The sequence below is a fragment of the Miniopterus schreibersii genome, assembly GCF_964146895.1.
Source record: "Miniopterus schreibersii genome assembly, chromosome: 14".
NCBI lineage: Eukaryota > Metazoa > Chordata > Mammalia > Chiroptera > Miniopteridae > Miniopterus > Miniopterus schreibersii.
In genome coordinates this window covers 47920856-47948226 of record NC_138114.1, presented here as the reverse complement: position 1 = coordinate 47948226, position 27371 = coordinate 47920856, and the positions used below count along the sequence as shown (strand labels likewise).

Sequence of the window (27371 nt, the reverse complement as noted above, 5' to 3'; positions counted from 1 at the left end):
AGGACTTGGACGAACATCCCTTCCTTTAGGGAAGTGATTTGCTACGGGGTGGGGTGGATAATAGATATGAGGCTCACCCAGGGGCACTGTTCAAACTGCACCTTCCCCTCCCGAATACTGGTATATTCTTTCATGTTTTTTCCCTGGAGTCAAGGCTGACGCCTCAGTGACCTTTTGATCGCCGCGTGCCGTATCTGTGTGTGTGTCAGGAATTACTGTTTTCAGCTTAGGGAATGTTTCCAATTAGAATTCTACAAGCATACAAGACATTTTGTTTAAAGTACATGATTTATTTTTAGATGATCCCTCTTAGTCCTGCATGCATTGTTAGCACAAAAAGTTGCACTTGATCACAACGTCCTTTGAAGAGACAGTAGGTACACAATCACCATCTGAAGAGTTTCTTCGTAGATGGCCCAAGAATCCCAGGCCTTGGTAACACTGTCAGTAACCTACACAATGTTCGATAGAAAAATTTACCAAATGTCCTTTGTTTAATGTAAACAAGGCAAGGAGGCAAACAGAGTATTACAGTAACACTCTTTTACAGGGCCCGGAAATATGATTATCTATCATGTTCTAACACATCAAGTGTCACAATGACATGCATATTTTGATTAATTGTACAGCCCAAAATATAATTACCATATAATTTGTGGTTTTAGCGCTTCTCCACTGTTACTTTGGTCAATACCTATGAATTTCATAATTAAATGGTAATTGTATATGAATGCAGTAATTTTATGGAAATACGTTACCATGGATTATGAAGGTAATTCCCTTAATTTGTGCCCTGTAAAATTAAGTGTAACAATCTTTACACTAGCAACAGTGTAAGCAAGCTAAGGATTTTGGTCCTTATATATATACATATATGTACACATGTACACACACAATAATGTACAATTAAACCAAAAAGCTATGAATCCACTCACAGCTTCCATATTGCACAGACAGATACATTACAAGAACATAACATAGTTATAATGTGAGCACTACAATGATAATTGGCTAAGGACAGATCTGAGTTCTATCAAGTGAAGAATGTGGCTCATTACTAAAAATAACCTCAAAGACTATGCGGTTAGAAAGATTTAAAAAAAAAAAATGTGCATAGCTATTTATACCACTGTGAAGCAAGGCTCAAATTCAGTTTGGAACTTGCAATCGATGGTTAAGGTGGTGCTTTCTACCCAACACAGTACATTTTAGTCACGGCTTTGCATGTACCAAGTGATAGAAATACTCAGCTTCTAAAAGACAGTCAGGAAAAGACTAACGATGTACTGCAATGTTTCGCTAACAAATCCAACTCATTGTGAGAGCTTGTGCTGGCTCCAGGTCTGAACTAAATATGAATAAAAGAAAGAGAAAGGAAGGGAGGGAGGGAGGGAGAGAAGGAAACCGAGAAACAAAATATACCTTAAGCTTTAGCTGATTACAAATCAAAGTCATTACAGTAACTTAGAAAAATATTTTTTAAGAAGCAGCATACACACATAAAATATAAGCATTAAAGCTTTTCTGAGCCTGGTTTCATGGATTAGCTACAGGGTCCCATCATGAAATCAAAGATAAAACAGCATTTGGTTTCAGGGGTGACCTCATGGCCGTTACACCTACTGGACACTATGAGAACACTAAGAAATATCTAGCATCTCTTAATGCCTTGTTTTCACACACCTACATCAAAGTAGGCTGTAACTCCGTCTAAAACTGGAGATGTCGCCGTGTTCCTTGCACAGACTGATGAGTAAATACCGCAAACTTAATAATGTTTTCCCATCATCAAAAGCCATGTAGAGAAAAGCATGCACAAAGTAGCCATCTCCCACGCTTCTGTTCCTTTGCTTAATAAATTTCTTAGAAGGAGCTAACAAAGATTTGCATTCAATTCGAAATTTGGTCTTTCTGTTGTTTTAACAGCGGTAAGCATTCTAGAGCCAAGAATATTCATAATCTTTTGATATTTTGTCCTTAAAAAATAGCAAAAACTATAAAATCAATCAGAAACAGGAACGTAACAGAGTCGGCAGGAGGTGTGAAGCCTGCTCTGTGCACACACGTGCCACACTGTGCACACGCCACACTGTGCACACGCCACACTGTGCACGCGCCACACTGTGCACGCACCACACTGTGCACACGCCACACTGTGCACGTGCAAACGCTCCACACAACACAGCTTCGTAGAAGGGGCGGCAGGAGCGGTCCCTCTGAAGCCAGGAAGTGTGGTGTGAAGTCTGCTCCCCGAATTACCAGTAAATAAAGACGAGGAAAGTGCTGCTGCTTAACATCTCAACGAGAAAAGAAGGGAACTCAAAAGCCATATATCTGCGGGATAAGCAGCACCCACGGGACGAGCGGAGAGGGCCTGAGCGAACAGCATTCTGCAAACCGGGCCCACGCGCGCCGTGCCCGCGCAGCTCCGCCCAGCGACCCGCGCTGCGCACACACCATCCGCGCGCATACCCAGTTTACCCAGACTTCCACATGTAAACAGGACGCCCTGGTCTGTTTGTTTTCAACTCTCTAGAATAATTTAAAACAAAAGACTGAACAAAATGGAAAAAAAAAAATGTAAACATCAGGGAGGCCATTGGCATTTTGATTGCTGCCTAAGAGTTACCGGTCAGTCCCCACCTAGACAGGACCAGGCATTTCAGCAAGAAAATCGAACCCTAAAGCGATTTTATAAAACAATTTTCGAAGAGGGATAGAAAAAAAAAAAAGAGGTTCTCAACCCAATATGTGTGAATTAGCTTTAAAAAACACTAGCTTAGCCAAGACTATCAACGGTGAGCGCAGATTCCACATCGTGGCGAAAGTGACACGGTTTAAATAAACTGGGACCCACACGTGAAACTCAATCACCTACATGGCTATGTGCACAAGAGTAAAAGAACATTTCTTTAAAAATATATATATATATTATATTAATCAAGAACTTTATTATCATATTAAATTGTTATTCTTAGAAAAGCTGAAGAAAGTTAATGGTTCTCTACGCATTTTTATGTCCTATTACTAATTCAACTCAGTTGATGGTCCCTGAATTGTATTTTTTTTCTCATTTATACTTTTTCATATTTTGTCTGATAAGAATTCTGACCTTAAAAAGTTATAAAATTAGTCTGTGGGGGTGGTTTTTTTTTTTGCTACTTATTAATCCAAAAGAATATAAGCATCTGAGTCCCAGAGAATGTCAAAATGCCTCGCTGCCCAAAAGGATACTGAAATAACAGAAACATCAAAGTCCTGACATCAGAATTTCTGCAGCTTTTCCCACGGGCATCAGAAATGCTTATTTCCTGAAGTCCCTCCGACCGTATCCCGGATTCACGGACGAGCAGGTTTACACAGAGAGCCTTCAGGACAAAGCCGACGGAAACAACATCACGCAACATTTTACTGGCGCGCCCACGCGACGGGCTCGGAATGGTCCTGCCGGTTTCCTGCGATACTTCACTGGAAGGCTTCTCGTCTTCCCCACCGGGCGCAGCGGAGTCGGGTGAAGTGCGCACAGCGGCGCGGCCCCTCCGTGCCGGGGTGGCCTAGGGCGCGGAGGCCGCGTGGTACTTCACGAACGCGATGGCCGCCAGCTCCTTGCAGAACTCCTCCAGCACGATCACGCCCTCCAGCAAGGTGATGTGGTCCACACTGGGGGCAAGGCAGGCCAGGGCATCAGCACACTGCCACGTGCGGGTGGGAGTTTTACATTTTTTTTTAAAAAAAGTGAAACACTGACTTACATGGGGCCTTCCGGTTCCAAACCGAGCAGTCGCTTTCTGACTAGCAGCAGCTTGGGAGTAAAATCTTGAATACGCTGGATTCTCACCATAAGATCTCCAACCACCTGCATCAGAGAGAAGAAAGAACTCGATTCCTCGAATCAGCTCCCTAGGGATTTTCAAGATAAGAAAAAATACCCCATTTCCTTTCACTAAATGAAGAATGTCGCCTTTCACTACTCACATAACCATCTCTGACAGAGGGCTCAGGTCTATTCCTTACAACACCAGTCATATATGAATCACTTAAAAGAATGGATTTTTCTTGTTTCTCTACATTTTATAGTAAAACAGTTACTTCTAAACAGCAGATGTATATTTTTCTTTATGTCACACTCACTACCGGCAATGACGCTAAGATGTTAACGCGACGGTTTATCGGCCCTAAAGAACGTAACAAAACTGATCACTCACCCTGACGGTGACAGAGAAGAGCGATCGGCAGCCGGAGGCAAGGTTGATGTAAGGATCCAAAAGGTATTCGTGTATGTGCGGGTGAGGGAAGAGAGAAAGCCGAGACAACACTGAGGTGACTTGCAAGTTTACGTCATACGGCTGTGGAGGGGTAGAAAACAGAAACACATCAGGCATTATTTATAATGCCTACACTGGGGCACTTAATTTACCACGTTAATCTGTCTGTCCAAGAAGGTTAGGGCAAGGAATATCAACTTCACCTTAACAATAAGAAAATGTGACAAGCGGCTACGTTGGCTGCCCAAGGTCAAACTCTTCTCGGTCAGGACAGGGACAAGAACCTGGCCTCCTACAGCTTTCTGGGATTCTTTACATTCTGCTATGGCCCTTGGCATTTTCCTATCTTTATAAAATCACCAAGGTTACAAACAATACGAAATGCTCCTATTAAAAGGTGTTTTTTAAAAAATTAACACTGTGACTATACAATAATGTTATGAATACTTGATGTCATTAACTTCTCAATTATATCTGCAGAAATGAGCTACTTTATTACTTATCCATAGTAAATGTTTAATCCCAGCACGGTTATCCTGACCCTAACAGGGATATATACTAAGAAAATACAAGCTGGTTTTAAATGCTTGGTTAAGTATAGGACAAACAAACACACACACACACTAGAAGTACAGCACATTCCGTTAAGAAGTTAAAAGAAAAAAAAAAAAGACTCTCTTTATTGATTACTATCAGAAACAGTACTGACCTAGTGAAATACTTCTTAAGTGGTAATGTCTTTATTTGCTTTTCTGGTTATTAAAGATAGCAGGCTCACATAGTAAATTTGTAACTCCCTAAGCTCACATAAACATTTAACTAAAATGCTAAGAAAAGTACAAGTACTTTAATACACGATTTTAAATTAATTCCAAACTGGTTAATTTCTATGTAGAGGCAAGTACCATGCCAGGTTCTTTTATTTCCAGTGTACATCGCGGTGTGTAAAGCACTTCAAAGCTCTATCACCACTGTTTATGTGTCAATGAGGGAGGGAGGGATGGATCCTATAATCCCCAATGCATTTCTCCTGACAGTAGTGAAACATACATAGCAAAATACCAGCTGATGGTGATCTTTACCCACCTCGCAATAGGTAACTTTACCTTTTTAATTTTAGCCCCCCATTATGAAAATGAGTATCATTCCCAATTTCTGTCTGATGAAGCATCTAATACTGTTCTGTTATTTTAACGGGATCAGGGTATTTAACAAGATCAAGATTCAATTTGAAATGACATTTAACCTTACAAGATTGACTCTACTTGTATTTGTATAAACTGTACTAAAAGGCTTTCTGAGTTAGTCCGAAAAGAAAGCACTTTAATCACCTCCAAACATGTTAAAGAAGTTAAGACGATGGCCGATATGGCCGATAATGAGAAGTAAAATATACAATTCTATAACAAATGTCAGGACAAATAAATGCTTTTAACATAACGAATGCATCGGAAACCCACCCACTGTTGGCAATCGAGCTCTATGAAAAAGTCATCTAGTGGCAAAAGTAAGAAAACAACGATAAAACTACATTACTGAAGATCTAAACTAAGACTTGGGATGAGCCCATAATAAATGGTAACAAAATAATACGAAAATTAGTATTTTAAAATTCATTACCTGATCAAGGATTCTTCCCATCCTGTCAAATAAAACTTTCAAAAAATGGCCTTCAAAGAAAGTGGCTTCTAAGTTGCACTTTTCCAAGGCTTTGGGAGACCCAGGCCACTCCCATCTCAGGCAGATAGCACAGTAGTCCCGGAACTAGGGAAGAAGCATCTAGATCATTAAAGAGGCACTAACCACAAACCAACTGAGAGGAGACAGAAGGATTTCCTCAAGTAGGATTATCAGAATCCACATGCATGCTGAGTGCTGCTCTGCGTGAGGGGCCAGGGGGAAGAAGACGTGACTCAGGCAGACCCCCAGGAGAGGCCTGGAGTAAGATTATACTCACCTGCACCGGTACATAGGATGAAAGAATAGGCATATTTTAAGCTCACCAAAGTGCCACCTAACGACTATGCTCACACTCTCTCCTTTAGAGGAATTTAAACCTTTACTTATTTTCATTCCATATCTAGAGAACACTTAAAAAGCACAGTAAGTTCCAGCCACACTGTCAGGTCTGTTCTAAGGTCACCTGGAAGGGATGGAGGTGCACGCGGCTGAGGCCGAGCTTGGCCTTCCCGCGATGCGCCCGCAGGGCTGTGTGCAGACGGGACACAGCCCTGCGGCCCCAAGTGGTGAATGAACACGAGCTGAGAGCAGCATTTGGAAGCTTCTACTGTACTTTAACTGAGTACATTTTATGTCCGTTGAATCCAATGAAATAATCAGGGCTTGTAATCTGTGCTTTTTCTTTTCATTTTTCTAGCAATTCATTTTTATTACAGTTTACAAAAGTGTTGGTCTCTGAGGTTGGAAATACTAAGAAACTGGTCATTCACTACACCAAGTTTATCACTGTGATAAACAATATGAATTTTTACAAGCACAAGAATATCTCATATAATAAAAAGAAATTTTAAAAGTCTTCCCTGGTATGTAATTTACTTGAACTGAAATGAAAGAAATTTGCAGCACAGTTTCCTTCCATATTCTTTCCCTTTGCAGACTCTCCTCGATAAAGCAAAATTACTTTGACCTCTCTAATTTGGAAATTACCTCAAATGAAAGCAAAACATATCCTCACCATGAGGCACTAACTTCATCTCTTAAAACAAAAACATTTAAAAATGATAAAAAAGCCAGTTTCTTCAATATATTGTGAGTTTCGAACTATTGGGCTTTTAATAGACAATTTTCTTTATAAAACCACACCCTAGTGTTTAGTAAGGCATTTTCATATTAATACTTCTGAAATTCTGACCTAGATAAACAGTAGTTTAATAAAAATGAAAAGGAAACTTTACAGAAAGAATAAAAGCAGTTTAAAAAATCCTGTTGGTACTACTGAGGTTGGTATTATTTCACTGCCTTATTGTTGCATGAAAGTACATTACTCAGTTATTCATGTTGTGGGTGGACTTGAGGTCAGGCTCAATGCATCAGGAATGAACTACAGGCATATACAAGTTAATTACGTATAACACACACTTAAGTCCCAATTAATTAAATGACAAACATTTTTCTGATTTGAGACATTTCAAAATTTGGAATTTTGTAAAATGTAAAATGCTACAGTCAAGAAGATGAAGAGAAGGTCATTTAATATAATAACTGAGAGGAGAGATTGAGAAAGTCGCTTCAGCAAAGTAGAAAGCTAGAACGCGGGGGACAGAGGAGTGAGAGTGGGACGGAGGGACGGCGTCTAGAGGTTACTGTGTGGAGGAAAGAAGCCGCCTATGGGACGGACGCAAGGGCCGTGGTGGGCAGAATCACTTAAAGATCACCTTCTGGGTTAGCAGGGGAAAGGATCTGGGGAGATACAAAGTCAAGTACAGGCCCGGCCGGGCGTGGCTCAGCGTTTGAGCGTCGACCTCGGATCCAGGCGATCGGGGTTCAATTCCCGGTCAGGGCACATGCCCGGGTTGGGGCTCAACCAATGACTCTCTCATCATTGATGTTTCTATCTCTCTCTCCCTCTCCTTTCCTCTCTCTGAAATCAATAAAGATATATTTAAAAAAAAAAAAAGTCAAGTACAGAAAGAAAGGAAGGGTGAGGGAGGGGGGAGGGAGAGAGGGAAACAGGAAGAGGGAGCATTAGAGAAATCTTGAGACAGGGACGCAGTCTGTCCGCGAAATGCAAAGTAAGGCCACCTGCGGGAAGTCACAGTCGTGAGAGTGGCGGTCAGGTCTTGCAGAAAAAGGGAAGCCTTGGGAGAAATGACGGTGGGCAAGGTGACAAGGCGTGTGAGTGCATTCTCATTCGATTTCATTTCAGAAGATTAGCTACCACACTTACCTGCCTATGGGCATCGCGGAGGTAGGTGTCATATCCAGTGCCCTCAACGTGGTAGGATGATTTCGCTTCATCCGGTACCAGACAGAGAAAACTTAAGTGAAAAAAGCCATAATCAATAACATAATACCCTCACAACTCAGTATCTTTATATGTATTAAAATATCTAGCGATAGCTTCAGTTTGGTGAAGTATTAACGCAAATGGAAGCTTGGAAAAGAAAATTGTATGTTAAGTACTTCTCTTGAACAGTCTTACTGATTAAATACTTTCATTAAAGTTTTTATTAAAAAATTGCTCATTCCTCTCAAGTAAGCCTGAAATGACTTTTTTTTTTGCATTATAGGACAATGACAGATTGCCATGAGATTTGTTAATTTCAGGAAACTGGCTTTCAGGTAAGTGAATTTAAGATTTTTATGCACCCTAATTTTGTATCTTGAGCGACATGCTGTTTTCTCTGTCATCTGTCAGAACCAGGCATATCAGTAATAGAACTGCAAAGGAAGCTAAAGAAGAAAATTGCCACAGAAAGAGCACTTAAAAAAAAAAAAAGTAAAAACACAAACTAACAAAAAGGAATAACCTATGCTTAGCATATATGAATACATGTCTAATAAATACGACTTGTCAAACTGGAGATTCTCCAGGTTGTTAAATGGGAATTACTTAAGATTACTTACATATAAAAAATAGGGTATTTTGAAGGTCAGTTTAACCTCTTGTGTTTATTTAGATTAAGGAGAGCCTTTCTCTTTTGTTACCATAGTTGCCAGAGCATGGCAAAGATCCGACACAGTCTTTAGATTAAATAGGAGAAGACTGAGTTCGTATTACAGCTCTGTGACAATCTAAAGGCAGGGCTATTGCTTGTTATAAAAACAAATAAAAGTGATGCAAGTTGTCACATTTACACAGCAACTCACCTATTCACAATTTTATGCACTTCCGTCTTCCCGTCGTTTTTGGGGTGGTCTGGAGTAGCCGGAGGCGAAGAGCTAAGCCACTCTTGGTTTGACAAAGTGTTATCTGGTGAAATGTCAGTAAATAATGGATCTTCTTCCAGATCTCTAAGTTTAATTTAATGACGTATAAGAAAATATTTTATTATATTTTCTAAACCAAAAGATTCTCTGCTGTGTTCTTAAAAATAATTTCATTCTTGCATGGTTTTGTTTAAAAAAATTAACAATGTGTTTATATTTTATAAAGAAATTAGCATTTTATACTAACATCGAACTCTCAAGAATATAGTGACTTTGTTAGATTTAATGAAGAGACAATACTACCTGTAAATTTAAGGGGAGGTAATATTCAGACATCTAAGTTTTATTTTTTTAAAAACTTACAAACCATTATCGGTTTTTTATGAATAAGAAAATAAGAGGCGAGGAAATTACGAATCTACATGACATGCTAACCTCGCAGAGCTGGCTGACACTTACACTGCTCCTGCTATCAGTCCGTTCTCTAGTGCATCTTTATCTTCTGGGCACACAGGTTTATATTCCGTATAATTTCTTTCTTCAAGATTTCTTAGGACCAAGTTGTAAAGAATGTGCTCGTTGGGTTTTTGTAAGAGATGTTCAAACATCCTCAGTGTCATTATGCTTATCTGAAACCAAAAACGATACGAGCTGACTGAAAAACATCTTTCAATAAATTATTCTTCTTGCCACCCTAGACGTCATGGTGTCCATTGTTAATAAAAGAGGCTGGGGTCAAAACGTCACAAGTATATTAAAATCAGTGTTCCCAAGACTCTAGGTCAAACTCTAAATCATTACAGTGCTTACCTCGTCGGATATGTGATCACAATGTTCAATTAACCTATGCCTTAAAGGGTGCCTGTGCATTTCTGCCAGAGTTTCTGGTTCCCTCTGATCTCCAAGGATGAAAAATACCATTTCTTGAAGCAAAACTCTGGAGGTGACTTGCCGAACAATGCGATGGAGCAAAGCAGTTGATGTCAGGATGCCCATCTCAGAACTGGCATGGCAAACAGGCAATTAGGGGCAAAAATGATGGGAAAACAGGAATTTTTTATTTAATTTTTTAAGTAAAGGGGCTACTCACGTTTGCATTAACTGAGGCTCCATAACACCAATAAAGAATCTTTCGTGAATGGCTTTGGCAAGAGCAACAGCAGTAGTCTAGAACATAGGACAAGCACCGTTACCATTTTTTCAATGGAAAAGAGAGATTAATTTCTAACATCAATAAATCACCCTCCACCTTCCATCTGAATTAATGTGGAAAACAAACTTGCCTACGTTAGATGTTAGTTACTAAGTTCTTTACATTTTATCTAAATTTCCAAAAACAAGACAAACAGGATAAGAATATCATACCAATCACCTTATGGTAGTAACATCAATGGGTGTTATACAATAGAGGGGAACTGAAGGGAGGCCAATGCTATCTTACGAAGGGCCATACTATGATACTTAAAGAAATATCAAGGCAGAATTCCCTTTATATTCTGCCTTTATACACACATATATGTACACTTCTTTTGTTCACTTGGTTTTACTTATTTTACTAACTGTGCTATCCTAAGATGATTAAGATATACTTGGGGACATAAACTAAGGATTCAAAGTTCACTTAATAGACATTCCCATTTTAAAATGACCAATAAACAACCAAAAAATATTCAAACCTTTTGTGCTTCCTTTATGAGTTGATCGCAGTAATCAAACCAGGAAAGAAATGAAATTAAGGCTCGTTTTCCTGGAAATGCCGAAGCATCTTCTTTATGACTATATGAGTCCAAACTGTAGGGCGCAGAAGAAATGCCTTGTTATCCAAGAGCATGAGTCCAGTTCAGTACACATGGAAAAATGCAGGCACGTGAATGAACCTACACAGGACGATGTATTTACACAGGCAACGCAGCAGGACTACCAGAAGAGGGTTTTATAAAAGGAAGCCAAAGATTAGAGAAAACCTTTTCAATGAAAGCTGTAAATAACGTTTTCTCATTATGTGGGCAGAGAGGAACTAATGCAGGATAGAGCTGCGGGGGGAAGACTGTTATACAGCCCCTCAGACTTGTGCCATGAACTTGACCAAGCAACAGGAAGGAGGAGTCGGAGGTTCTCGGCGCTGGGAGAGGAGACGGGGAGGGAAAGGAGGACCTGCAAAGGGAAACGACTGGCCTGCTTCCCCTCCTGCCTCAAAACAGACATAGGGCAGTAAAGGTGACCGGTGGGTCTTCCCGGCAGATGCTGGCAGAATGCCGGGTGGGTAAAAACAAGTGAAAACCAAAGGTGGTCAAAAATGCACCGGAAAACAGTAACAAAATACTATCCTGCTTGCAGATGGTGGGAATATGGGTGATGTTATTTATGTTGCTTTATACCTTTTTAAAACCTATAAATGTTCCACGACAATCATATTTCCCTAGGAGGATCAAGGGGGGAGCCCTAAAAGATGGGGAGAAGAGGCGGAAGAGCAAGGTGGGAGGAAAGATGCTACACAAGGAGATTATTTTTAGGACTTTTTTTTTAAACAGATAAAGTCATTGGTGTCAATGCAGTTAAGGTCTTAATGAACCACTATCATAGACAAAGGAAAAGTAGCTTAACTGTAACCACTGGATTATGCCCATACGAATTCATTACCACTAATTGATAACAAATTTAAAACAGGCCTCTCAAAACAATCCCATTCAATGATAACTAGCAATGTTTTTCACAACAAAAGGTTTCTATTATTGCAAAATAGAAATGGATTTAAAAGTAGAGGTGTGAGGAGTCAGCTTTATGGAAAAACACAAATAATGGCTCTTACCCCCAGTTAATTGCTTCCACTGTCTCAATGTCTAAGGGGTCCACTGACTGAGGTAGGGCCTTGTACAGGGAGGCGAGCCTGTCGGTCAGTAGTTCGCACAGGCAAGTGCTCTGCGTGAGGCACTTGGCAGCCTTGGGCTCCGGCAGGCTGGCCAGCAGCATCAGGCCCTCGCAGGCCTTCACGGCTATTCGGCCGTCCTGGGGAAGGGGAAACACACACACCTTCGATTCTCAAATCAGATATCCGATGAGTCGTTTAAAAAAATTTAACTTTAAGGGATTTAATGCTTTACACTAAAATAAGAATAGATTTTTTTTTCTATTTTAAATGCACATAACTGTGATCATATTAGAGGGGAAGTTAAAGATGACGACTCACAGGACTTCTAGTAAGATTTAACAAAGAATTCACTAGGTTGTAATCTTGGTTTGGGCGAATGACTGTGGCCTCCGGCAGTGACGTGACGCTGAGGTTATCCAGGCTCGTGGACAGGTCGTCCGTCTGATGAGAAGGATCATCTTCTAACTCTGTCTGCTCCGTTCCAGCCGCACCAGACAGCTCCTCTGGCTGACCGGGCTGTCCCATGTCTGTTGACAAGGAATCTTGACCTTTTCCTGTGTCTTCTGAGGTTACATTTGCTGCTCCTTTGGAAGCCAAGGATTTCAATTTATTCTGCAAAGGGATACAGGTTTTGTAAGATTCACATAAAAAAAAAAAAAAGCCTCATAAAACAGAAATCGTATTTTAATGGATTTTTCTATCATTAGCATTCAATGTCTAGCCAGCACAGCAGTAGATACAAGTGTTTTGACAAATGAAAAGACTCAGACTTTAACAAACTGTGTTTTCGATATCCGAAACCTGCAGAGGCATTTCTGACACACTTTACACTATCTACAAAATTATTACACCGACCATAGTAATAAACACTACTAGTGATACCTATCTGACTACTTCTGAAAACAACTGATGTTATAGGGAAAAAAGGCTCTGGAGGTAGCAATTGCAGTTCATTGTTTTCTCATCACTGGGCTTCTAGGGCTATATAGCCTCCACGCTGATTCTCCTAAGATCAGTTTTCTAAGTTTGTTTCTTATACTTCTGCCCTATATAAAAACACGGACTGTAACTAGGTTGGAAGCAGGGGGTTCGAGTGAATATATTCAGGAGACCCTAGAGGCTGACTCCGTGGCCTTGTGCAGGAAGCAGGTGAAAGGGATGAGTGCCCGCATTCCTGAACCAGAAAGGCTGCCTCCTGCATGCACCCGACCAGGGATCGAACCCACAACCTTGCTACGTGCCCTGACCAGGAATCAAATCCACAACCTTTTGGCGTATGGGAGGACACTCCAACCAACTGAGCCACCGGGCCAGGGCAAGATAATCTTAACTGAAGCAGATGATTAGTTTCAAGGCAAAAGTATCTTGCTTTCTATTGGATGCTAAGGTCGAAAAGCAAGTCACATACACGTTTGAATTTATTGGAAACCTAGTTACAGTCCCTGTTACTTCCTGTTGGAGTCACTCCATCAGCTTCTGAGTTCATTTCCCTGTTTTTCTCTCTCCTCTCAAAGGAACCCATTGTACAAGATGCTGCCACCAATTTGACGACTCCTAGTCCATCTATCCAGGTCCCCTCTCACCACACAGACTAGTTACACTGCTTGCTGAACACACCATAAACTTTACTTATGTTCGCCCATTTGTATCCAAACACACCAAGGCTCGGATCAAAGACAACCTCTTCCCTGAAATCTTCCCTGATGGCCTAGAGCAGATGTCATCTCTTCAACCTATAAACACTTAAGGAGCATCGGTTCTGCATCTTTCCTGATACTCACCTTATCTACCCTGGATTATGCACTGGACCTGAACATTAGTCTCACCTTCGTCACCAGCCCATAAACTCCTTTAGGGCGAAGACAGCGTCTCACTCATTTACCACATGCATTTAACCCACAGTGAGGCATCTGTGAGATGATATAACCCTCCTACAGATTAGATTTCAGGGGAACGTGCTTGAGAACTGCAAAGTACTTTTGTGACTATACTTACAAATAATGACGTTGTATTTCTCTGAAGATTTATTCGTTCAGTAAGTGTTAATTAAACAGTTAGGCACTGTGCTGGTACCTGAGAAGCTGTGGGCACCTAAAGATTAATGGAGCAGGGCGCTTGTCCTCAAGGAGCTTACTGACCAGCAGGAGAATGTAAAATGCACGTGAAAACTCTAACACCAGGGAAACGGTAGGAACTGACATTAAAAGTATATGAATCGTCAATTCTCAAAGCAACTTGAACATAAGAAGACTATGAAGAGTCATAAGTATGCCATACCTCCAGAAAAAAATTAACCAAATAGGGATCTTCCTTCAGTTTTGCGCATACAATACAGAGAAACTGAATTTCTTCATTTTCCGTTGGTGTTGCAAGGACTTCGCCACAGAGTCGAATTAATTTCTGTCAAAAAGTTTTTCAGAAATGTTTAAAGTTCGGTTATTTTTTTACAAGTATGTAAATAGCCATCCATGTACCTTAAGGATATTTAAAGTTTTCAAATACTGCAAATAGCTGGCATTCTTCAGAAGAACACTATTTATAATCCCCAATACCAAAACAAGTTCACTTAGTAAATTTTTCAGATACATGACCCTAAAAAACTAATGAAGTATATAAAAAAACCCTCCCTGAGATGCCAAGGAGATGAGTTAAAGGAAAATGAATGTAGAAAAATTTAAAAGAGACATATAAAGACATGAAGCACATTTAATACCACGCCATGCAGAGAAGAAAGCTCGAGTATTTGCTAATGTCCATGTTATTTTCAGAATAAGTTCCTGTATTACTTTTATTCTTAGAAAAATTATATAAAATGACGTATCTATAGCAGAAGAAATCAAACCAAATAACTGTGCGCGGGGGAAGGTACCTGCACGGGCCGGTGCACGTTGATGTGCGGAAGGAGCGGCTGCCTGATCCTGCCCAGGAGCTTGGTGTAGAATCCCAGCACCTGCTGCTTCATTCCCGGAGGGCACTGGGCACGGGCACGGCGGGGCGGGGCGGGGCGGGGCGGGCGCAACCAAGAACAGAGCAGACAACACAGTCACCCTTACTCAGAGGCTCACAGCGTGGGAGAGGCAACGGACGCCAACGCCGTCGGCCAGGACACGACTGTCCATCGGTCACTAGCGACTGGCATTCTGGAAACACAGTGACGTCTGGGACTGCGATCCAGCACGTGGGCCCATCGGCCGACGTAATTATAAACAGCACGGTCACAACACGCTGTTGAGGTCAGAGTCTGGTTTGGGCGACGTCGGCCTGTTCCTGTTCTAAACGCTAAGGTAACACGAGCCTATTAGAGTGACCTCCTTGGCAAAGTAAAGCCGGAATCTTGTTACTTACGCTGATGACAGGTAATCAGTGACTGTCCATCACGTAAATAAGTGCGGGAGTAAATAAAGCCTAATACATACGTGAATTAAAGGATGCCTATGGTACAAACCTCAGTGATTTAGTTCAACACTGCTGTTTTAAAGGAGTTGCAAAATTATTTAAATTATGATTACAGGCAATTAATATTTAATAAAGAAGTTTTTATAGCATCCCCATTGTTTTAAATATTTGCTCAAAAGTAGGTCAACCCGATGACTACTCACGTTGTGAATAGAGTATGAATTAACGTTATATGTTCTATAATTAACCTACTTACACTGCCTCTGAACTAAAATACAGTCTCAAAATGAGTAGCATTTCTAAAGCATCATCGCAGACATGCTACCCAGAAATATATAAACTATAATCTTAAGCACAGTATTTTTTAAGATAGTAAATGCCTTACATGATTCAGATAAAACACTAATAGTTACAATCACCTATATCAGAACATATTTACTAGTACTACAATTACTAACATTTGCTCAAAAACGAATTAATATTTATTCCACTTAGTGCTATACAATCCCTGCCTCCAATGGACAGGAACGAAAGAAAGGTGGAAGGGAATGAACTGCAGGTTCTTAGGGAGATGTGTTGCCTAGAAAATGCAAACTGAATGAATTCAACTTAAAAGGGAACTGGTATTATAGATTAGTTCAGAGGAAATTGTCTTTAAACTATTAACTCATACCTCTATTTGCTAGTTAAACGTGTGAATTAGCTGGGATTTTTTTCAGTTTGATTTTCACGTATAGTACAGAAATTCACAGAACAGAACCACAGGTGTTTAGAGTTGAGGCCACTTGGTGACCAACCCCTTGTTTTGAAAGAGGTGGAAGGTTAACCAAGGAGGCTTCCTGAAGGCCACAGTGTATTCGTGACAAGCCAGGCCTCCTAGCCTGAACCCAAAGTCCTTCCCCTACCCCCACGGCAGCACAGGGTTTGAAGCCTATCTTTAGAAGCAATTTGGAAGTTCTGCGGCACAGAATATTATTTATTTAACATCAGCTTTGCAAAGATTTCTCAAGACTCATGAGGCCGGAAAACTTGGTCTCCACTTAGTTGTAGAGTGAATGTCAGAATAATCAGTGACATTCTCTTTCGGGATTGTGAAAAGTAATTCCTATTTTTGTGACCCAGTTTTCACTGGGTTCCTTCTCATTTCCTTTGGTTCTGAGCACATGTGCTTGAGTTTATTTTCACAACTGTTGACACTATAATTCTAAGCAGCCCAAGTACCAGTTGTTGTCTGGAGCGTTTGGGAGTTTTGCTATCTCTGTGGAAAGTCATATTCACAAAGGCTGCCCAATTTTCTTTTTTGCATGATACTGAAATCCTGCCACGCTTAACACATACCTCTATAATAAAATTTAGTACCTGGCAGTGTCGTTATCTCTAAGACATGAGTACATGTATTACGTGCCCACGAGCATGCCGTGGATGAGAAACTTACGTCGGCTTTCCCTAAGGTATAGAGCGTTTCCAGGATCTTGTGATGGAGCAGGTACTCCATACATGGCCCCGTCTCTCCAGATTCCCGTTCCCTCTCCTCTTGTACCAATATATCTAACATCTGCTCCAGATGAGATGGAATATTGGTATCTGTCACGGGGGCTTTGTCATCTAAACAATAAAAAAACATTCATCAAACAGCCAAGCATTTTTAAACTGCACATTTAAACTAAATATTTTATTAAACATTAAACTTGAATATTTTAAACTGCCTTTTAAACTAAAATACTCTTGTATTTCTCTATTCCTATTCAAACTGGGAAAGATCTGAACTATACACTTCAGTAAGGCTTATACTCATGGGATAATTATCTTTGCCAGAATTTAGATGATGCTTTTGCCATTTTTAAAAATTGATTTTTAGAGAAAGAGGAAGGGTGAGAGAGAGAGAAACATCAATGTGAGAAACACTGATCCGTTCCCTCCTGCCTGCGCCCTGACTGGGGATTGAACCCGCAGCCTGGGTGTGTGCCCTGACCAGGAATCGAACCCACAACCTTTTGGCACACAGGACAACACTCCAATCAACTGGCCACAATGGCCAGGGAGCTTTTGCCATCTTACTCAAAACTGAATCAATATTCTGAGATTGTATTGAGTAAGAATTCTCCTGAGAAGCAGCTTTGACTTTGGGAGTAGCTGTCTATTAATAAGAGAGATGTCAGATATTTTTAATAGGGCCTTTTTCTTTGAGCTCCTCATGTTTTCATAGATGGAGATGAATCAGGGGCATTTAGGTGTCGGACTTCCCAGTGCTAAGAAGTAATGCAGCAGCAATCAAAACAGAGCCTGTGCTCTCTACATTTCTAGGTTATTAAGTTTAATGTTCAAGGCCAACCTGTTTCTATATAAAGATACTTAAAATTCAGACCTTCTAACTGGCTAATCAAAAAAAAAATTTTTTAATTACAAGTACATACAAAATTCTTATATTTACATGTATTTTTTCTAATCATGTTCCCATTTTCCCCTAAATGGCTCTTTTTTCTAAATTGTTATGCATGGCTTAACCAGCTTAGGGAATATACCGAGTGGGGCAAATGTAGGTGTACAGTTGTTCGTATGGAAAATACAATAATTAATAAATAATACAAGAATAAACTGTGTTTTGTGTACTCACAACTGGAAACCTTCTGCCCCTCCCTGTATATAGTCTGATTTTTATTCATCGCACAAATATAAAGAATTTTTTTTTTAAGACAAATCCCCCATGATCCTATCAGCTTGCCAAATTGACTACTATCATTTTTCCATGTCTCCTTTCGGTGAAACGACATGTGTCCCATCTGCGTGTCCCCTAGTGCTCACCCATACATTCCTCGAGGGAGCCCGCCGTGCTATGGAGCAATGCTCGGGGATTCCCTACTTCAGAGGCTGCCAAACTTTACCCACAGGACAAACCCAGCCTTGCCATCTATTTTGATAAATAAAGTGATATTGGGACAAAGGAATGTTTGCTCTTTTACATACTGTTGATGGCTAGTTTGTGTCACAACAACAGAACTGAGTAGTTACAACAGAGACCGTATGGCCTCCTTCAGGCCCTTTACGGAAAAAGTTGGCCAACCTTCACCTATTAACACACGTTCCCCATATTCACTCTCCATCCTGCCGATTCGCTGAGAAAAACAGAAGCAACCAGAAGGTAACTTCGGAAGTCTCCCGGCACCACATCTACCCCCTTGCTGCATCATACCCAGACGGTCTGCTTCCTACCTCATTTTTATGGAGAAACTGTCCACAACCTATTGAAGGCTAAGCCTCCACTTGTGCACTAGGTCCTACCCCCCGCCTGCCTGCTTAGGGAGATAGCTCAGAAATGATCTCGTCGGACTCTTGTACCCATCCTTCCCTCCCTACTAGATCATTCCTGTCAAATTACAGATTGCTTACTTCCCACCTTTAAAAAAACAACCCTCTTTTGACCCCACATCTCCCTTGGGCTGCTGCTCCGTTTCTCAGCTCCCCTTTGCACCAGCATTCCCCGAGAGAGCAACCTACCTAACTCTGGGACACGAGTCTCTCTTGGTCTCCTTTGCTATTGTCCTCATGGTCCTAACCCCTAAACACTGAGTCCAGGGCTCAGTTCCTGACCACCGTCTCTTCCATCCGTCCTTAGCCCACAGATAATCTCATGCACTCTCATGACTCTCAATGGCACACCCCTCGTTTAGACCTCTGCCCTGAATTCCAGATGCCTATTTCCAGTCCTCTACTTGACACATCCAGCCGGACAGATAATGAACATCTCAAACTTAACGTGGAAAACTCTCTTCCCAACCTGCCCCTCCGGCAGCCTCCTCACGCTCTGTTTTTCCAGTTGGGCTGCCGAAGCCCAACCTTTGGAGTTCTCCTCGACGCTCACTCTCGCACACCCAGGATCCAATCCATCGACAAAACCTCCTTCAAACCTGCCCAGAACACAATCACTCTGACCACCTCCACCCTGGGAGAGGCCACCATCACCTCTCCAACCACTGCCGCGGTCCCCTAACTGCTCTTCCAGGGTCACCTCTGCGTCCCTTCAACCTAAATGTGCGCAGAAGCCAAAGTGGTCGCTGTAAAACAGATTCTGTTACAACTCTGCCCACCTCCAGTGGGCGCCCACCTTGGAGGCTAAGCCAAGGCCTTACAATGGCTTAGAGGGTCCTGTGTGAACCCGCACGCTCGCCTGCTTGCTGTCATCTCCCGCCACCTCTCTCCCTGCCCCCTCACTCAGGCCACAGGGGCTTCCTCACAGCTCCAGGAATCTGCCGGTTCCAGCCCCAGGGTTTGTGCGCGCCTCCCCTTCCTGCACGTCTCCCCGCCCCCAGGCTGGCTTCCTCTCTCCCTCAGACTCCAGCTCAGCCCTGACCTGGGGCTATGTGGTTTTCTCCGACCTAAAACGGCCACCTTCCGGCCCAGCACACACTCCTATCCCCCTCAGCCTGCTTCATTTTCTCTCCAACACTTTTCATGTGACACACTGTATATATGTGTCTACTTATTGTTTGCTCCCCCCAATCAATATGCTAGCTGTTAGGGATTTCGTCTGTCTGATGGTTTTTACCCACCCCCACCGTGCCTAGAACAATGCCCTACACATAGCAGGTGCTCAATAGGTATATATTTTTAATGAATCTAAAAGAGGAATTAAAAATAAAGAAATTGTTTCTACATTTAAATATGAAATAACTGAAAACCAATCTGAAATATAATTTAGTATTTCACAAGTTTTTCTGTTTTACTGGCATAAGCACTGTTTCTTACCCGAAGTCTCTATGTAGTAATGGGTAATTGCCTTCCAGTGATAAACGAAATCTTCTTGCAAAGGGAGAGAAGGTGCCAGCTGCACAAACACACACAAAAAGACCCCGGTTAAGGAAATGGCATGAAAGTTTCCCGTAAAGTGTACCTCCCTCCCTGTCTACGAATCGCGCAAAAGCAACGTAAAGACGAGAGGTGAGCTTTAATTTGCTCCCATAGGCCAGATGCCAAAGAGAAACAAATGAGTCAAGTCCACGAAAGTAAAAATGATTTATTAAGAAAGAGGAAAACCACATTTATCAACATTATTAAACGACAGTATTGTTTTGTTCCCTTCCCCTGAAACTAGTAACTACATATGGCTCCAAAAGTCACGGTGTTCGATGAAAACACACGATATTCTATTACTGAAGTATCAGTAAAACGGCCTTATCAATAGCCAGGGATCTTTGTACCTGGGACTTTGACATGCCAAACAGTAAAACGGTGCCGTGTAACTAGTTACACATCACCGCTGCTAGAACATGCGCCAAAGTCAGCCCGTAATCAGATTAAAACCGCCCCTGCTCTCAGTGACGGACATATAAGCCTTTTCTTTTTCAAGCCTACATTTAGGCAGGGCGTTATTTTCGGCGAAATAGCTACGTGAACAAGACACTACCAATTTAAAGTCCACAGAGTCAAAAATGTTTTACATTTTAGCTTTGAAATTTACTTCAGAGGTTTTAAGACCAAAATTACAGCCCTTCAGCAAACCTACAAGTACTTCAAACGTGTGTGGAATGGATAGAAAAGACTGGGTGCACCTTCAACATTTTCTTTGCAGAGGGAGCGAGAGAGCGCGCGGGCCTGCCCTAACGTCAATAAACTTTGGTCGGGAAGCACAGAGTTGACCCAACTTGCTTAGGAACAAACAGGTGTCTCTTCTGGAAACCTACACTCTGGCAGAGGCGTCCTCCAATTTCATGTTCTCCCTCTACAGACAACCCAGGGGTCATGTTACCCCTGCACCTCTGCTCGGTCCCTCTTGATGTCTTGGTGTCCCCAGCAGAGAACTCAAAGTTCAAAGCCCCGTGAAAACAACTTCCAAACTGTTGGGCAAGTTCTAAACACTGGCTTCCGTCCAGAAGATGAAATGTATTTGGGAGGGAAAGGACCTGACAACTTGTCAGCAACCATGGTCATCTTAACACTAGCTCTTCCATACTCCGCGTTTCCCCCACTCTGAGTCACACCTCATTTCCACACAGAACGTTATGGGATTTTTAAAAACACTTTAAGATCTTTAACAAAGGAGTTAAAACCTTTGGGACTGCTATACTTCAAGAACACGAAGAGAGAAATCGCTTTGGGGAGATTGAGGAACAAAATTAGAAAGAAAAATAAGAATGAAAGTGTTAATTTGGGGAAAGAAGCTTCCTGAAATTTTTAGATTAAAAAAATCTGTCCTGATCAGCGGCTTGTTTTTAGAATCGTCCTCAAAACATCAATTTCTCTCTTTTCTTAGACCTGTTTATTTAATATAACAACTTTAAATATAGTTAAATGTATTAACAATTGAGGCAAACCCAAATGAAACTTGGCGTTTCAAGAAATGTACCTAGTTTCTTAAGTATAAGTGTTGGGATTTGTTAAATTTGTCCGAGGGAACCTCCAGGGTATCTAAGATCACGGCACCTTTGTTCCAAATTATTTTACCCATGGGCCTTAACTCTACTTCCAGCGTAAGCCACCAAATCAAAGATCTCACAGGATGTGTGTCGGGACCTTTGTTATTACAAAGTCAAAGGAAGGTGTTGTTGTTCACTTATAAATACCTCTCTCCCAGGAGTTTGACTCAAAGAAAAAAACCTATTGAAGTAGCTGGGGAAACAGTCCTAAATTGCTAATCACTTAGTTTAGTAACAGCCTTGTTCAAACATGAATAAATTTCCTCATTTATTTATGTAAAATTTCCTAGTATACTTGCCTCTCTCAGTACTAACTCTAACAGGCAAATTACCCGCTTTATCACTGCATAAAAACATTTATGCTCTGGGTAAAAATAAAAGGGGGAAGAGATGTGTGAATCAGGACGAGAGGATTCTAATTTGAGTTAACATTAACAATACAGAGAGTAAATTTTTGAAAACTCCTGCAATCACTATCTCAACCAAAAATGGACATAAATGCCTAACTTATCTGCGGCTTTCTCTGGGAAATCTTGCCAAGCTTCCCGGCTAGGATACAGTCTTTCCCACCCGTGCTGTGGAACCCTCTACCAGTCCGCTCCCTCCAGCCCAGCCTTCATCCCGTATCTGTCATCGCTGAATTATCCATCTTCTCCGCTAGATCGTAAACTGTGAGGGCTGGGGCTCTGTCATGTTTTTCATGGCTGAATCCCCAGTTTCCAGTGCAGGGATGGCATACAGTAACCCTTCAACAACATTCACTGAGTGACTAAATGAATGACACAGCAGTTGCCACATTTAATAAGCAGTTATGTGCCAGGCAGTGTGCTACAAAGTTTACTCTTACTGTGTGGTCTTCCATTCTCACAATAAACGCCTACTTTTCCCGAAAAAATCCTATTAAGACCCAAAGCCAGATAACTGACTTGCCCAAGGAAGTCAGAGAAACCCCAGACTGTCTTTCTCCAAAATGCATACCACACAAGGGATCTACGCTGACAACCCACACGAGACCTCGTGTCCTCAAAGCCACGTTGCGTACGGTCTCCCCTGTACAATGAACATTCCACGCCCAGGCCTTTTAAAATGCTGCTTCTCCCCAGCTTTTCTAACGCCCTTCCTTTCTTCTCTGTCTCCAAAGTCCACCTCAAGTCTCACCTCCTCCAGGGAGCCTTCTCCAACGACCCAGTCCTAAGTGCCTGCTCCCTTCCTGCTTTGGAGCTCACTGGCTGCACAGCCACCCCAACAACAACAACAACAACAATAATAATAATGGTTAGCATTTACTAAGCACTTCCCATGTGCCAGGCACTGCACTGAGCACTTCAGGTACATGAGCTCATTAAAATTTTCCCACCAATTCTACGAGGCAGGGACTGGAGCCCTGCTCTGCCTGGCTTACGGGCTAAGCCACACTCCTGCGCATTGCTTTAACTTGCGAATTTGTTTTGCTTCCCGAATTAGACTGTCAACATTGTGGCAAGGACACAGGCACACCTCGCTTCTCTTGTACCACGCCATGCTTTCACGGCGGGCTCGTGAAACACGTGCTGAATGGCCCGAGGACTGAGGTCAGAAATCACTTGTTGGAATACGCTTCAGAAAACACAGCATGTTTGATCTGAGGTTTCCATTTCCTGGGCAGAGTCGTTTTGTGTGTTTTGTTAAAGAATTGCTGGTCTCCCAAATCATCACTAAGTCTTAACTACAATTTCAAATTCTGAAAGGTGACTTCAACTGAACTGATTAGTTAAAATGAATAAAACTTCCTTCCCTGACATGGCCCTTTATTCTCTTGGAATAAGTCCGTCCTCAAAGGATGGAACTGGCTGGGATTTGAAAGGAACCAGTCCCTGGCAGATCACCTAGCTCAGCCCAGGCCCTCAACAAATCCCGAATTGTACTCCCTGGAAGGTATTTTATTTACTCTTTGGAGAATTTGTACTGAAATGGTCCAGTCTAACCTCAGAAAAACAACAAAGGCCTGATTTCAGATTTGAGACACGTGGCAACTAATGAAACAGGTTCATTTCATAACCCTCACTGGCCAATCATTTCTATACTCAAGGAAGACTGTCATTTTCTGAAGAGAGAGGCAAGAATGACAGGTTTTGGTTTTGATCAAGGTATGAATTTCTCTCCTGAACTCAAAATGCAGTCTAACAGCTTAATAACACATTTTCAAATATTAATCTTTGAAAATATCTGAGGGTTTCTTTTTCTCTTGCAAGCAGTTAACAGGAAGTGAAGAGGAACCATTAAGTAACCAACATGGAAAAAAACTCCACCTTTAAATCTCACTTCAATGAACATGTATCTGGTCAACCCTAAAAAAAAACACCTGAAGGCTGATCCCACTGAATAAAGAAACCTAAACGTAATAATACCAAAAGGGGAAACATCAGTCATGCCATGACACGCTGAAAAGGGTCACATTGGTGTCTGCACACAGGATTATCTCCTGTCTCTGTCTAATCCTGATAATTATGTTCGCTGTAATACTGTATCTGAAAACACTAACTGAGCGTACAAAGGAAAAGAAATACAGAGAAAAGCCAATGAAATGAACTGAGGAATGGTAAGATGAGCTGACAGAAAAAAAAAATGCTGAGCAAATAAAGAAACAGAACCGGATACATGGAGACCAACCTTGGGCTCGGAGAAAATATTCCTTGAGACCACAAAGATGGCTTTTTTTGTCATTAGCTATGAGTTCATTCCCAACAGCTATGATGGAAGAAAAAAATTAGTATGGCAACAGTTTTTCGTGAGCTTTCACCTCCTTCCTATCAAGGTAAACTGGGAAGTGTTACAGCTGAAAACATCAACCCTAAGCCAATGAAAACAATGTTTCTAAATTCGTTAGCTCTGAGGGCCAGGTGAACATATAATCCACTCTTAGCTTTCTCACTGCTCTCAGCAAAGCAGACAACCTGGCTGTTGCAGGACCCGAGTCAGGCAATTACGCGGGTAATTTGGAAAATGCCAACATAACAATTATAAAAAGATAGTAAGGCCAGAAAACACAGGCCTCGGGGACAAAAACGAGTCTCTTTACTGGGAGAGCACGAAAGCCATCTTTTTCTAAGCACTTATTTCTATAACGATGAGCCTGGTAAGTAAAGGATATAAATAATGTAGTATGTTTTTATTCCCAATTATCTCAATATTAAGCTGTATTCGATGTTTAAAATTAGACGACTGTTGGTGTTTTAAATTAAGGAGTGACGTAAAATGTAAAGGCCACTGTTTTTAAATCCTTTTAACATAAAGACGCTGCAGGCCCTATGAGCAAGAAAGGACAAACAGAAGTTGTCTCAGAGTCCACGCTGTCACCTCCCTCCTGTGTGACACTGCGCTCCATTCATGAACACTTCCTTTCTTGATTTTGATACACACGGTTTCCCAAGAACCCGTGGTGAAGCTAAAACAACTTCAAGAACATTTCCCGCCTGTCACTTACAATAAAAATTCGACTGAAGTTTGTTTTCATGACCGAATTTTTAAAAATTCATGCGATTTTTAGGATCTGGCAGTAAAAACGGTCGCACTGTCCCTGCTTTTTAACAAAGCGGTGTGGCTTTCAATGTGCTCTATCCCACCATCCGAACAACAGAAAAGACATTTTCAAAATGGGCAAAGGAATAGCTTCTTATATCAGGCCGCAGGTTTCAAGGTGGGCATTTTCCCCGAGTGAAGTGAAGCACTAAGCAGGCAGCGAGGCCTCGCTTCCAGCAGCCGAGACGCGCCCCATTCCTCCTCCGCAGGCGTCCGCGGCGACATGGGGACAGTGTGTCTGCGCCGGGGTCGCAGGTCCCGAGACAATGGCAGGATCGACGCGGGGCGTCCGGGCAGAGGCGGCGGCAGAGAAAACGGTGTCGGCGGCCTAAACCACCCTCGCTGATGCCCCCCCAGCTCCCAAGTGTCACATCACCATCAGGGCGCCAGGTCCAGCCGGCGCGGCCCCGGGCCCGCGGACGCAGACCGGGCGGGTGCTGGGCCGGGGTCGCGCGCCGCGCGGTGCCCAGAGTCGCCCCCAGGTAGGCGCGCGGCTTCCCGCTCCCCCACCCCCGCGACGCGAGCGGAACGGAGCAAAACGGAACCGACCGCGCACGGCCGGCCGTTTCTTTTGTCTTGCTCAAGGCTGCGCCCTTTCTGCCGGGGAGGCCGGCGGTCATGGGCTCGGGCGCGCTCCCTGGGGCTCCGCCAGGTGCTCCCCGGCTCCCCTGTCCCCACCCGGGCACCGGGAGACCCCCGACCCCGGCGCAGGGCCGGTGCCCCCGGGCAACCCCCCCCGCCCGCCAGCCCACGCTCCAAGGAGGGGACGGGACCCCGCGGGGCCCCGCAGCACCGGGCGGGGGGGCCTGCGCCGAGCCAGGCCGCGGCCCCGCGCCCCGACGCCCCGCAGCGCCCGCCCGGCCCGGCCTCCGGGAGCTAGGCCGCCGCCCCGCCCGCGCGCCCGGCCGCGGCCTTACCGCCTCCACGGCGTGCTGCAGGATGGAGGTGAACTTGGAGAACATCCTGTCCCGGGACTGCAGCAGCCGCTCCCGGGACGACCTGGAGAGCTCCTCGATCCGCCGCCGCCGCCCCTGCTGCGGCTGCCGGGGCCGCTCCAGAGTGAAGGCCGGTGCGGGCGCCGAGGCCGAGCGGGAGGCCGGGGAGGCCGGCGGGCGCCGCGGGGGCGCTGCGGGGGCGCGCGGGCGGGCGGGCGGCGGCTCGGGCGGGCGCGGGGACGTGGCGGGCGGCGGCGGGGCGGCCCGCGCGACTCGGCCCGAGACGCTCCGGCGGCGGCCGCTCGGGCTGGGGACACGGTGGCAGCGGCTCGGGCTCCTTCCGCCGCTCTGCGCGCCGCGGCCTGCAGGGGGCGCCGTGGCGAACCGGGGAGCCGGCCGGGCCTGCCCGGGGCGGGTGGCCCGACGCCGCGGGGGGCGCACGGGCGCCGGGAGGCCGCGGCCGGGGCGGGTCCCCGGCCAGGCGCCGCCTCCGCCCTCCCGCGGCCTCGGGGCGCCCGGGGCCCGCGCGTGTCGCGCGTCTGCACTTCAGCCGGTGGGTGTCTCGTGCCGACCTGCAGGGGAGCGTGGCCGTATATGCGTGTCCTGCCCTGGGCGCGTCTTTTAAGGGCAGATTTGGAAGAAAGTAAAAAAATTAAAATTAAAATTAAAAATGCACGGTGTTCCTAAGGCAAAGTGCACTGTGCAATTAAATGCTAAACGTTAGAACAGATCAGCTAACGCTGCTGGCGTGGCTTTGCAAACTAACGTATATTACGGTTGCTAATTATTCAGCATTAAATAGGAGCCGCCCCTACCCACCGGTCAGCGCGTCACGTCCCCGCGGTGCCCCGGCGCCTGCACGCGGGGGCGCGCTCGGTGCCGCCCGGCAGGGAGCCTGCAGGACCCGCGGGGTCTCGGGAACGGGCACGGGGGCGCCCCAGCGCTGGAGACGCCGGGGAGGCGGCCTCCAAACTGCCCGCCCCGGGGACGCAGGGACCGGGCCCCGCCCCGGGGACGCAGGGACGCGGGTCCCCGCGAGATGCAGGCG

The 27371-nt window shown here is 43.8% G+C and overlaps 2 protein-coding genes across 2 annotated transcripts in view; one reads left to right on the top strand and one right to left on the bottom strand.

The window, feature by feature from the left end:
• Nucleotides 1-275: 275 nt before the first annotated feature.
• FHIP2A (FHF complex subunit HOOK interacting protein 2A) lies at nt 276-26387 on the bottom strand. The gene is made up of 17 exons (XM_081158083.1): nt 26306-26387; nt 20164-20242; nt 16856-17025; nt 14894-14998; nt 14302-14424; nt 12343-12636; nt 11965-12161; nt 10832-10946; nt 10246-10322; nt 9966-10158; nt 9615-9784; nt 9096-9239; nt 8173-8263; nt 5886-6029; nt 4206-4346; nt 3753-3856; nt 276-3660 (listed from the first exon to the last, which is right to left on the bottom strand). Exons 1-17 carry the CDS (start codon nt 26348-26350, stop codon nt 3555-3557), a joined length of 2298 nt encoding a protein of 765 aa, XP_081014209.1. The 5' UTR covers nt 26351-26387; the 3' UTR covers nt 276-3554.
• Nucleotides 25594-27371, top strand: part of ABLIM1 (actin binding LIM protein 1) — a gene marked incomplete at its 5' end in the record, with an annotated part of 227952 nt that continues 226174 nt past the window's right edge. Inside the window, one exon of the mRNA XM_081158067.1 lies at nt 25594-25870. The remainder of the gene's footprint in view (nt 25871-27371) is intronic.